Below are 13,434 nucleotides of genomic sequence, written 5' to 3'. Positions count from 1 at the left end.
ATCATAAAAATAAAGGGAAAATAAAAGGCTTTCCGATCTATAAACTTACTATGCATTAAACTTCAATCATTTTTAAAGAATCTATCCCACAAATGTCACATTTAACACATGAATTACCTAAAAAATTTTTTTAAACCTTTAGCACAGCAATCCAAAAAATATCATCAGCAATTAAAAATCTTAGGGCGCACAACAAAGCAAAAACAAAACAGAAAAAAAAGAAGAGGTTAAGTAAAATCACAGCAAAGTGACCAAATATGAAACACTCCAATAAACAATACTGCTCTTCTAACCTAACTCAAGTTGGCTGGATAAAGTAAGACTTGGGTTTGAAATGTAATGAACAAAAACAATTCACCGATCTCTGGTAACAGAATGCCTTTTTATCAGAACAGCAGTTTTCCGGTATGGTTCCTACTTTCCAGCGTACACAATAATGAAAGCTTAAAGCCAGCAATGATGGGTCTCATCAACATTGGGTCAGAAACAGATACAGTTCACGTGGCAAAAGTCTCAAACAAAAAAGGTCAGCATCTACTAAAGAAACAGCAAATAAAACAGCAAATTCAACTCATTTAATTCCACCAGCTTCATCATACTCCAAGAAAGGCTGTTTTCTCAAACCCTTTGTGCTTCAGTACTGTACTGAATGTTACACTTTGCTTTAAATCTCATATCAGACCAGACCAGATGAGAGGATGCAGAGGAGATCAACAGTTTTTCTGCTGCTACCTGTATAAAAGTTCCTGCATAAAGTCAGAACGGTTAAAGGTATGTTTGAAGAGAGGAAGCTGTGTACGAACAGGTGGCAGTTACAGCCGAATGTCTTGTTTGAGGTAGAGTCATTACAAACAAAATCAATTTGCTGCTGTATTGTCCAGATGAACAGCATTGCAGAGCTGTTAAACAAGTTGGTATTGTTTTATTTTTATTTTTTAAATTTGACTGACAAACAGATGAAAAAGAGTCATTTGAAACACAATATACTGCAATTTCCCCTATTTTTCAACAGAGATCTTTAAAAAATTTAGGAAAGAGCTACTGTCATTTAATAACCCTTGGTTTTCAAGTAATGCAGAAAAGAATCCAGCCCGTATGAACTTAAATGTAAATATCATTGTGGAAGAAACATCTGTTAAACTGAGCCAAATGACATGTTAAAAAAAAAAAATTAAAAGCTTGTTGAGAACAACATTGCTGGCTACCATATAAAGAAAGAAATAAACAGGTACAAATGGTGAATTCAAGTTAATTGGGACATTTCCCCCGGTCAATTCAATGACAAAAAGCATCCCGGTTTTCCTGAATTCACCCCGTATAGCAAAGTGAGATAACCTGACTGCTGTTTATCACTCTCTGACCTTAAGAAAAGCTTATGTCTCAGTCTTAAAGTGACACCCAAAAAATAACTTTTTGAGAAAAAGACAGTTTTGTCATCATTTACTCATTTACCCACATGTTGTTCCAAACCCTTATGACTTTCTTCTGTGTAAAGAAGATATTTTAAAAAATTTTGGTAACTGAACAGTTTTTGTTGCAATTGACTTCCACCGTATGGACAAAAAAAACACTAAGACATTTCTCAAAATATCTTCTTTTATGTTCTGCAGAAGAAAGAATGTCATACAGGTTTAGAAATGGCACGAGTTCAAGTAAATGATGACAGAATTTAGATTTTTGGGTGAACTACCACTTTAACAACATGAGATGAGGCTGCTGCCTTAATATGTCACTGCTACTTCATCAGACTCCTCTGCTCTGCAACATCTTGACTGTAGATTTCACAATCTTTCTTACAGGCGACTTCAGATCTGTATACACTAAGGGTCTTGACTTAGCATCGATGGTGGAGTGCCTGATTTGGTCCCATGTGTTATTATTGAAGACAAACAATACAGCGATTGATGTGAAAGATCTATAAGACTTGGATGTAGTAAAAAGGTCTGATGTTGGTTTTGCTGGTTTCTAAGAAGTTAAAACGATTTTGGATCTTTTTAAATGTTTCTATGATTGTTGTCCTATTGCTTAGCCTACTAAATAAATCAGTGTCTTTCACACATGAGTGTCATACACTCTCAGATGAATGAAAGAGGACACGGAAGCTCACGGAGCATAAACAAAGAAGATTCAGACTACAAACAAGATTACTTCACAGTGATATCAACTGCAGCCAGTTGAAGAAACCTGGCAAGTGAATCTAATATTACAATAACAGTGCAAAACAAACACACACACTCTTTCTCCGTCGCACTCACTCAGAAAAATTGAAAGCATCTCAGTAGACATTCAAACCAACACTGCAAACTTCTACACGGATCAAGGTGCAAGGGACATGAGGAGCAGACAGACGGAGGGAGTATCTGTAAGATGGGCTCACTGTGGCTTCCCCAGCAAGTTGGACAGGAAACTGGATCCCTGGGTTCTGTTTTGGCCCCCCTGCCCCCCTCCAAAGGGATCCAACTGGTTCAGCTCGGACTGATCCAACATCTCAAAGTCCTCGCCATCAAAGTCCAGATCTGTGTCCAGCTCCGAGCTTGACTGCTTTCTGTATCCTCTCGGAGCGGCTCCTGCCCATGGGCCGCTCTCTCTCCGAGAACCCTGCGGTGGGCGGGGCTGCATGGCTCCTGCGATGGCTGCCTGGATCATGTTGCTGGCGATGACCCCTGCCAGGTTACTAGTGAGGTCAGAGGTAGTATTTAGGAAGCCAAGGGAGATCTCAGGGTCGAAGTCTTCCTGATCAGAGTCCATCTGGGTGTCCAGGTCCAGCAGGGCGGAGGTAGAGCCGCGAGGGCCAGAGAGTGCGGCTGAGTTGAGACTGGGTAGCCCGATGCTGGCATCATCATCGTCCTCCATCAGGGTGGCATCTGGGTTGATGGAGGGGAAGTCTGGAAGCCCACAGGCAAATGATTCCTCTGGATCACTGTGTCTGTCTAGATCTATTAAGTGATTAAATAAAGATTAAGATAATATAGCATAAAAAAATTATGCATGGGTCATTTACATGACACTCATTTTCATCCTATTTATTAATTCTAAATTAATTATTAATAATTGATCATTTGATAAAAGCAGTAAAAACAGTAATTCTGTGAAATATTATTACAATTTAAAATGACTCTTTTCTATTTGAATATATTTTAAAGTGTAATTTATTCCTGTAATGGTAAAGCTGAATTTTCAGTATCCAGTACTCCAGTCTTCAGTGTCACATGATCCTTCAGAAATAATTATAATAATGATGATGCATTTCTTATTTTTATCAATGTTAAAAACAGCTGTGCTGCTTCAAATTTTTGTTTCAGGATTCTTTTATGAATTGAAAGTTCAAAAGAACAGCATTATTTAAAATAGAAATCTTTTTGTAACATTTTAAACATCTTCACTGTCACTTTTGATCAATTTAATCCACCCTTTCTAAATAGAAGTATTAATTTCTTTAAAAAAAAATAATAATCTTTCTGACCCCAAACTTATAAACAGTATTGTAACTTTTAACTTTTTTTTTTTTTTACTTTTAACCTTGAAGAATATATTTAAAAAAATTTTAAACAATGATTTTGATTAGATGTGTACACTCACATGTATTCTAGGAGTAAGAAAATATTATTACTTTTTACTTGATGGTTGCACCTCATGAGTCTGAATTTTTTCTTTAAAATGGTATAAAGGTTTTTCAAAAGCATATGAAACCAAAGTGAATACAAAAAGCACATTTGTTACAATGTGCAGGAATTTGAGGTTTTAAACCAGATTTTTTTTCTTCCTTTTTTTTTTTTTACTGTAGACACTCTTGTCAATGACTCCCATACAAAGACTGAAAAGAGAGTCAAAGCGTAGAAGATGTCAAGGTGTCTTACCCTCCGAGCCCTCTGTGAGGGGTGTTTGACCCCTGGAGAGGTTAAAGGTGCCATTATCCATGTACGACACCTCAGCATCCGAATGCTCAGAGTCAGTCAGTGCCAGTTCCTTAGCAACCGCTGCTTCATCAAACTACAGGTGCAGAATATTTAGATAAGTGTGAGTGTATTAGATAAACAAAAACAAAACAATGATCTTCCAATTGGCTTTTTACAATCATGAACCCCTACAGATCCTCTAACCTCATGACCATGCAGCTGCTCTAAATCCCCGTGTTATAAATAACCCTGTTTCTGGGCTCACCATTGGGCAGAATGCAGCCAGTTCTTCTTCGCTGTCACTAGCATCATCTGAGGTCCCGCTTCTGATGGGCTTACGAAGAACTGCAAACACAGAAGGGTCAACATTAGTTTGGTTTATCAAAACTTCTGAAAGCAGCAATCTACTGTAAAATACAGATAAGAGATAGCTGCAATAGTTGATTCTTCATGTCAACAAAATATATCTCAAAATAGGAAAGTTTCTTTGCACAGATTTGTGGAAAAAGAGCTACAATGTATTGGAGAAGGCAGTGGTTTGGAGCTAAAATGGCTCATTTGATACAGCAATAAATTTTGCAGATGAAATCCAGTCTTTTCAATAGAAATCCACACAATCATAAATTTTGTTTCAGGGCGAAAGATTTCTCTGAGCAGATTTTGCATTGCGTTCACATTTTTTATGTAACTTTGTTGTGTTGACCACAGTCAACCTCAGAGAGGGCCTAACTTATTGTAAAAACAATATTTACCATTTTTAAATAAATGTTTTAAAATATAGTATTTTATATAAAAAAATAATTACAATTTGTATTTAAGCAATTCATAATAACATCATCTAAATAAAATACAATTTATCGGAGTAAAAAAAAAAAAACTCTCCAAATCTGTCTATTCAGTGAATGGGCTAATGAACGCCGCCCATTTTCTCCAAATTAGAATGTTTCCACCTAGCGTCTGCGGCTCTGTGATTGGAGGTCCAGCTATGAAATTACAGAGGGCCAAGCAATAGTAAATCAATGGGAGAGTAATTTCGAATGACAGAAAAATTGACCAATCATATCTTTTCTCTAAATGGGCGGGCCTTGTTATCACTAACTTTGACAAGTTCCGCCCGCTGTGGGATCTCTATCGAAAAAAAAGATATACACTGATAAAACTGACTATCTATTATTCACGTCACGATGTAAGCCGCGAAGAACGTAAGTGAGGACATTTACTAGGCCGCTGTGCCAATGATATTTATTATAAACACTGCTTGTTTGTCTTGAAGTGTCTGTCGCTAATTTGCTGTGAGCGCTGTCATGGTGTATTGTCTTAAACGCATTACATTTGTTGGTTTTGTGTGGTAGGAGGGATTGAGTGTCTGTATATTTTGTGTGATGATGCATTTGTAATGAGGATTTGCATTTGACTTCAATTTGGCGGTTTTATTTTCGTAATATCAGTCACTCTCCCTGCACTGTTTTGTTGCGGTCGCACACCGGACGAGAAGCGCAGTTCCCCGGTGCAACACGTATCGCACAACGTCAGTTCAAGACGGCAGTCCAAAACATTTAATCTATTCCTAAAACAGTAAAAACTTAACTTCAAGTATGAGCAAGTGGTGTCAATGAGTTTAAAGTTCGGGGATGAAAAAACAGCAAACGGGATGAGAAATTGCGATCTAACTTATAGCTCCCTAAATGAATCACGAAATTTAGAGCCACAGAAAGACAAACATTTTGCTGAAAAAATGCAAATTACACAATCTTCCAGCCTAGGATGAAGTCATTATACATTAACAATGATTTGGGACAAATATAATGTATTTTAATGGAAAATGATGTTAGTGGCGCTGAGGCGCTCTGTGGCGCGGCAGGATTATGAACAGCGCCCGGAGTCGCAGCTGGGATCCGCGGACAGTCGCCGGTGGTGCCACCGGTGTGCGTGCACTCATAGAAAAGAAAACAATGTGTGCAAATATTAAAGACGTGTGCAGTGTGATGCAGCGCTGCACTTGTCCTCCGATGTGCGACCGCCTTAAGGCTGGAATAGCCTCTTGTTTCAGAGGTGGAATTGTCAAATTGTCAAAGATGACTTTTAGAAAAGGACACCGTAAGCTAGGCTGGTAGTTTGTTCTTTCCCCCGAATAGGGTAGGGGGAGAGGGCCTAGGTTCTAGAGTCACGGTTCGCTACAGAAAGCTGCTATTAGAAAGTGGCTTCTGTGTTAGCTGTGCTTCATGCATCACTACATTCTTGACAATACACAATGGACCTTTATGCCCGCAAATTTCAAATCTGCATCTTACAAGAACAGATCTAGTCCTTAAAATACACCTCTAAAAAGGCAGAATTTGTCTTCAACATGACATCAGTCCACACTTCATTTTGTGGGAATCACACTGTATAGATTTGCAGTGTACTTACACTGGTTATCTATAGGCTTTGACATCATGTATCCTTTGGCGCTGAAGTCCAGCCACTGCAGGGCTGGCTCCAGCTTCACACATGCAAGCTGCCACAGCCGATAATAAAAAGCCAATGGGCACAGCAACACACCCAGCACTGAGGGAGAGAGAGAGAGAGAAAGTAAATATTTTGCAGTTGTTAAGGCTGCTGGAGAGGATGAGTAAGCCCTGAAGTATTTCTGTTACTCACAAGCCATGTATGACAGCAACAGTCCAGGGATGTAGCGCCCCACAATGGCCACTAAGGTGAACAGGCCACAAACCAGCATACAAAACTGCAAACAGTGGAGTTTCATGATTTGATAAATGTGTAGAACTAAAACAAAAGTCTTTATATATTATATCAACAATATAATAATACAACCTCATAAAGCAGTCATAATAATAATAATAATAATAATTAAAGGCTTTCTATGACAAAATGCATTGTGGTTGGTCACTTTACATGTTGCTCAGATAGTCTCTTCCTGTCTAAGTGGGCGGCTCTTAGCCAGAAAAAAAGCTGCAAATTGGACCAAACTATTTTCCGCAAGTCAAAAGTCTGGCTACACAAAACTATAGGGCTTATAACATCACTATGCAATTGTAACAAAGTTGGTTTAAATGGTGTTTCTGGTTTGGACGTAATCTCACCTTCCCTGGATTTTGCCGTTTGAACTGCACAATATCTGTTGCACAGGAAGAGCCCGTAACCCAAACTTTAGCCAGGTGGTGGCATAATTCAGGCACACTCAAAGTCCCAGGCTGCACCACACCCCAGCTGTGAGCCAATCAGAGAAGAGCAGAGAGAATTAACAATTACATTAAACAACTCTCAACTCTCACACCACTGGAAAAACCTGAAAGAGTAAACAAATAGACATTACCTTTCATTCTCACTCTCATCTTGTCTTTTAACTGTAAGAGAGCAGAAAACACGCCATGTCAGGTACATTTGAGTGTTACAAGACTTTTTTTTTTTTTTTTTTACCATTTGCTTGTTTTTGTTTCACTTATTTCACATTGCTGCATTTTTACTTCCATCATGAATATGAGTATTTTGACAGGTTTTAAGAGAGTAACATTGACTTTTGATTTAGGATGTGGTTTTAATTCTATTAAAGACCCAGAATGTAGATCAAATGCTAATAAGCCACTGTGTAACAGCTACATGCGAAATATTGATTCAGGTCGATATTGTTCACCTCCTGGAAATGCACTGGTGGGAAATGTCAATTTCATAACTCTCTAGAAGCTGTGTGAATTGGCAGGGAGAAAATTAAACCTGAGTGGGTCATAGCACAGGGAATACAGAGGTTTTAATTACAGCCAGTATGATTAATATTAAGTCAATAAACACATGGAAGAAAGTTCATGAGGTCTTATAGGTAGTAGTTGCAGACAAGCAATAGAGGAAGGTCAATTTTACCTTCGATCTTAGGCCAGATCTTATTCCTCCAAGTGTCGACACAAACAGCCAGGGCCAGACCTGATGCCAGCAGAAAGAGCAACCTCAAAGAGCTCAGAGCAAAAAACCTGAGAAGAAGAAATAGTCCATTATTTTTACTCTCTTAATAAATGTTTTCATCATGAAATAACCTTGAATAAAGGCTTTTTAATAATTTTGTGAAGTGTTTGGATCAGTTTTTTTTATTTTTATGGATTACAATGTGCACTTTATACTGCATCAACAGCTCTGTTGTCGAATCTCTGACTAAAACCTTGTGATGACATCTGTCACGCATTTATCATGCTGAATGTATGAGGAAAGTTAGTAAAGAAATCACAAAGACAGTATGTGCTGCATGGGCAGTTGTGATATCCGGGTGTAACGGTACACAAGCATGACGGTTCGGTACCTACCTCGGTTTTGATGTCACGGTTCGTTATGGTTTCGGTACAGAAGGGGGAAAAACTAAACATAAAATCGCTTCTTTTTTTTTTTTTATATTAAACAGTGGTTTACTGCACAAATTTATTTTTCTTTAAACTTAATTATAATAAAAATTTTCTAAGGGATAAAAATCTACCTCAGATTCTGCTCTAAACTATGGGAGCCCTTATACATTACTATAAAGTTACAATTAACAACAGAGCCCAAACTTAAATTCAATTACTATTTATTTTTATATAATAATAATCAACACTCAAATAAATAAATACAAATTATATGCAAACATGTGAATTGCACAATGCAGTTTTTAAATTAATTTCCAAATCATAATTTCTATTTGTTGGTAAAATATAATAATTTAAAGAGTGGCTGTCATAACTTGTTTCATAACAGATTTATTTAAACATACATTAGCAGAGCGTGTGGGGTGGGGTGTCTGGTGTAAATTAACATGAATTTATTGGGTAATTTTTTAATGCTTTAAATAGGGATGTCAAGCAATTAAATTTTTTAAATCGAATTATTTACATATGCCGATTCATTCATTGAATTAATCTCATTAATAAGATTAATTCATTTGCACTTTATGTGCTGATTAAAGATCATTTAAAGTCATTATCATTTAAAGTCATTATTGTGTTAAATTACAAAAGCATAAATTTCAATTTCAATTTCAACATTCAAAAAAAAACAAAAAAACAATGACATTTTTAAATACCACCAAATACACAAAATAATGTTCTTTTTAGCCACATCATATGACCCCTTTAAGAAACTATACTCTAAATATGAAACTAAAAGCGCCAGTAGGTGGCGGTAAATGCTGTTTTAATGAGTGAGTCATTCAGTCATTTATTCAACTGTTCAAATGGCTGATTCATTCAGAAGCGAAGCAAGTGTCTATCTTTATGAATGGCTCACTGAATCATTGGCTCAATTGATTCATTCAAAAACGTGGATTCATTCAGTAATGGAATTTGCACAAAAACAGACAATACTGATAATACGGTGTCTAAAATGTAACAAAATTAACTTTTTGTTTATTGAACTGTTGTAAAAAACAATAAGTGTAATATCGTGTGATATTGCTAAACTAGATTATATGGTACAAATATAAGACAAACCCATCCAGGGGCTTTTTTGTTTTTGGCCCTCAAATCTTGAATTTTAGGCTCATATAACTGCATTCTAAATAGGCTACATCAGTCAGTCAGTCACCTTGAATGAGCGCTTTAGCATATTCTTCAATCGCTCAGATAATGTCAGTATAGCCCATTTCAGGGGCTGCCAAAATTACAGTTTAAAATTAGTCAGAGCTACAGAAATGCATCTTAATATTCACAAGTAAAGCTTCAATTATGTTTAGGCCACTTTCTTTCCGACTCCCCCTAGTACATCTAGTTTTTGACATCCATCGGGGGGGATCAAGCCTTCTTTAGGGGGGTCAGACCTCCCCAAACTTTATTTCTGCATGGCCTAGGCTGTGTTTAAAAAAATGATATACAAATGTCTTTACAAGCACAGAAATGCCACAAGCGGTTCCTCTGCTGTTCACTGAAGCAAATAAAAGGAGATAATAAGATCAGGGAGAATATTTCTCTGATGGAGAGGGTGACTGCACTAAGTGAATGAAGACTGCATGCCTGAACCGTAAAGAAAAAGAGAGTGAGCCATCCAACAATTCTTCCCTGCACATCTTTCCCTCCTGAAGCATTTCACCTAAAGCTTTTCAGACTTGTTAAGCATTCTTTATAGCATGTAGTCAACATGAAATCTCGCTCACAACCCAATTCTGTAATATCACATTTTTCCAAGAAAGGAGGCCAAATTATCAGGACTTTATCCATTAAGGATTTGAATAGGATGGCAAAAAGTGGGTGTTACCTATCAGAATGGAGCCTTAACACAAGTTTGCATGAATTCTTAAATAGCTATTTGGCTACTGATTATTATTATTATTTTATCAACAGAAAAGGGAAGTCATTTCAGAGGAAGAGCATGTTATTAAATTTTGATTAAAGGCAAACAATTTTCTTTGTAATAACTGCACAAATTAATAACTCATTATAAGACCAGGACATGCATTAAGAAAGTAAATAGGGTCTATTTTGAACTTATGTTGACTTTATTAGCTCAAATGTCAAAGTGTGTATTAACAGCACAAGGCTTCCCAAGTTAGGCTCAGGCTGGCCTGAGAAAAGTCTTAAAGGGGGTGGTTGATCATCTTTTTTCGAAGGCTTGATTGTGTTTATGGGGTGCAGTGTAACATGTGTTCATACTTCATTTAAAAAAAAAAAAAGTGATGTCACAAACCTGGAAAGAAGCTCATTGTAGTCCATACCAGCCATTTTTTTGTGGTCCTTAAACAGCGATTTCTTTAAAAGAACATATCCCCATTTACATTGAACTTTGAGTGCCGTAAGTTTGCAGTGGTGGTTTGCGGTGTTTATGCTCTAACAGCAACATTACACTTTTAACTAAAGTTAAAAAAGTGAAATCATAATCAACCACCCCTTTAAGGCATGAACAAGAAATCATACCACAGTAAGGCCAGGCCCAACAAACCGGTTTGGGAACATAATATGCTAGTTGACTTTATTGTTAAATTGTAATAAATAATAATAATTATTATAATAAAAATACAATTTGTTTTAAATATTTGAATAAAATTAGAATTAAATCTCAACGTCATGATTAATATAATACTAATATTATAATATCAATATTACACTAACATATAAAATGTATACACACACACAGAGAGAGAGAGAAATATACAATAATGTGCATGGCAGTGTCTGTCTTAGTGCTACATAGTTATAGTAGGAGGTGGAAGACAACATGCAACATACTTAGGACACAGAAATTCAGTGCAAACTGATCTCTGCTTAACAGTCAAACATGGTACCTAATACAAGATTAAACGTAATTGTCCCGTCAATAACAAAGTAATTCACAAAGTGTGCACACAGCATTGTCTTCACAGTAGCACCAATACAGCCAGAGCTCACGGTCTAAATATAGGCACCCAGCCACCATCTGTTTCTTATCTTAAATTAAAGGGGCAAAAGTCTGGAACACAGAGACACGTATGCATCCAGATAAAACAAGAAAGGCTTATACAACATCCTCAAACCTTCATGAATAATGTAAACGTTTCAACTGAAAGCGCTAGATTGTAAACAGAGCCCGATCAGAGATAAATCCATGGAGATAAAGCTCATCCACTCACCAGAACATGACATTGGCGGCCGTGTACAGCAGGGCGCTGTGAAAGGGTCTCTCCCACAATAACACCGACTGCAGATAGGTGAGCAGGCGCTCGTGCGGTCCCAACCGCTCAAGCAGCGTTGCTTTCACCGCGCGAAGCTGCTCTTGACTCTCGCCGGAGCACGAGCCGCTCCTGAGGCCGACGCGGGAGCGCAGCGGCCCCGTGCAACCGCTCCCTTCAGTCGCGTCTTCCGCTCCACCCGTATGAGCCATACTTACGTGTTTGGAAAAACGTGACAGCAAAAATACACAATCTAGAGTAATATGATGCTACAAATAAAACCGGTGCCTTGGAAATGATCTGGATGTATATATGGCGCGCTATCTTAGCCTGAAGCCGCTCAGGGCAGAACAGCAGTAGGCAGACCTCGTGCGTTCAAGAGGCTGCCGCCGTTGATACAGAGCAAATGTGAAATAAAGCCCATTATTGGGTCTAATTTGCCATTTTTATAGGTTTAAGTGTCTGCACGGGTCCTCTTTAATGTTGTCACCGTGCTGCTGTCATGTCCAGTCGTTGTTTTCGTCGCGGGAGCAACAGCGAGAGCCGCGGAGGACGGGCTTGATCTGGCCAATGGCATCAGGATTACAGTCAGAGCTGCTGAATAATAACCAACACCTCTCTTGTTCTCTCTTATTGTTATCTCTTTAATTAATATTTTCTTTACAATCTGTATTGATTCATTATGTTCCAATAAAAAAGAAAAAAGAAAAAAAAAAATGGTAAACTGTCAAAAAAAACAACCAAAAAAAAAAAAAAAAAAAGAGGGTAAACTGGCAAAAAAAACAACCAAAAAAAAAAAAAAAAAAAGAGGGTAAACTGGCAAAAAAAACAACCAAAAAAAAAAAAAAAAAACTAACTTCTTCTTCTTTTGATGTTTAATGGTTGGCAAACCAGCTTTTGGTGCATATTGCGCCACCTACTGGGATGGAGTATGAGGCGATGATATCAAGGGAAATGCTAACTCAAAAAAAAATCCTTCTACCTATATTTTATTATATACATTTGTTCTGTTCAGAAAATTAATAAGAGCTTTATAACCTTTATGAGAACTGTTTAACACATTCTGTAATGTCATAGAATTAATGCCGTCAGATTTTAATTCCTCTTTTAACTGTATTCTTTCCCTTTCATATGCCCTACAGTTAATCAGCACATGCTCTACAGTTTCTGGAAGTCCACAATGATTACATTGACCAGATTCATGTCTTCCTATCATCTGGAGTGATTTATTAAGAGTAGAGTGTCCAATTCTCAATCGAGATATAACTGTATCATCCCTTCTATTACCATAAGCAGTTCTTACTTGTCCTACTTGTTTATTTATATTATACAAATGTCGCCCTTTGTTAACCAACACCTCTCTCAGTCAACTCTCTCTTCAAATGCCTTCACCAATCATTCGTTAAGTAGGCCTACTTTCAAAACGTCCCAAACAAAAACTACACGTTTTTTTGTTATGAAAGGGTTTCAAGAGGGTAGTTTAAAAGTAAACTTCTAATCAATCAAATTGTCATTTCGATTATTGGCATAGTATCCAGGAAGATGATTTTTCGGTATGGTTTATAAAACAGCAAGACATAATATCCCAAATAACTTTTATAATTAAAATTTATTTTAAAAAATACTAACGAAATTTTGTTTCATTTTAAAGGTTCATATATCTTATTCTTTAGTGCAGAGGTGCCCAAACTTTTCACAATGAAGGACCAAAAATCCAACTTGATTGAGGGCCGAGGGCCAAAAGTGAATGTCGCAATATATCAAAATGAAAAAAATAAATAAATAAAAATTAAATTCACTTCCAGTATATTCTCTACATATAAATGCAAAAACAGAACAAAACCTATTAACTTAGAAAGCTAAATTAGAAATTAAGATTCTATTAAGAGGCCCCTATATGTATATAGCTCATATATATATATATATATATATATACATACACAT

At 36.9% G+C, this 13,434-nt stretch overlaps 1 protein-coding gene across 2 annotated transcripts; it reads right to left on the bottom strand.

Annotated features, from left to right (window-relative positions):
- Positions 1-1,632: 1,632 nt before the first annotated feature.
- LOC107688130 (protein FAM134C-like) lies at positions 1,633-12,083 on the bottom strand. Of its 2 annotated transcripts, XM_016485707.1 has the most exons (9): positions 11,452-12,083; positions 7,755-7,861; positions 7,213-7,243; positions 6,980-7,106; positions 6,537-6,621; positions 6,306-6,443; positions 4,162-4,241; positions 3,858-3,990; positions 1,633-2,936 (listed from the first exon to the last, which is right to left on the bottom strand). In XM_016485707.1, exons 1-9 carry the CDS (start codon positions 11,700-11,702, stop codon positions 2,374-2,376), a joined length of 1,515 nt encoding a protein of 504 aa, XP_016341193.1. In that variant the 5' UTR covers positions 11,703-12,083; the 3' UTR covers positions 1,633-2,373. The 2 variants fall into 2 exon arrangements, with proteins under 2 accessions (XP_016341193.1, XP_016341194.1); XM_016485708.1 differs by lacking the exon at positions 11,452-12,083 and having other exon boundaries at positions 7,213-7,610; positions 7,755-7,813.
- Between the last annotated feature and the right edge of the window lie 1,351 nt (positions 12,084-13,434).

Source organism: Sinocyclocheilus anshuiensis, unplaced genomic scaffold (assembly GCF_001515605.1).
Source record: "Sinocyclocheilus anshuiensis isolate Anshui unplaced genomic scaffold, SAMN03320099.WGS_v1.1 scaffold249, whole genome shotgun sequence".
Taxonomy (NCBI): Eukaryota; Metazoa; Chordata; class Actinopteri; order Cypriniformes; family Cyprinidae; genus Sinocyclocheilus; species Sinocyclocheilus anshuiensis.
Note: the sequence above shows the minus strand (reverse complement) of the source record. Positions and strands in the feature narration are given on the sequence as shown.

What these genes read in the sequence shown, in the direction of transcription:
- LOC107688130 (XM_016485707.1), bottom strand. Translation starts at nt 11,702, where the DNA reads ATGGCTCATACGGGTGGAGCGGAAGACGCGACTGAAGGGAGCGGTTGC. An exon ending in GATGAGAGTGAGAATGAAAG is followed by an intron (nt 7,107 to 7,212) that starts GTAATGTCTATT and finishes ATTGGCTCACAG; the next exon opens with CTGGGGTGTGGTGCAGCCTG. An exon ending in CCTCACAGAGGGCTCGGAGG is followed by an intron (nt 2,937 to 3,857) that starts GTAAGACACCTT and finishes ATCACTTAATAG; the next exon opens with ATCTAGACAGACACAGTGAT.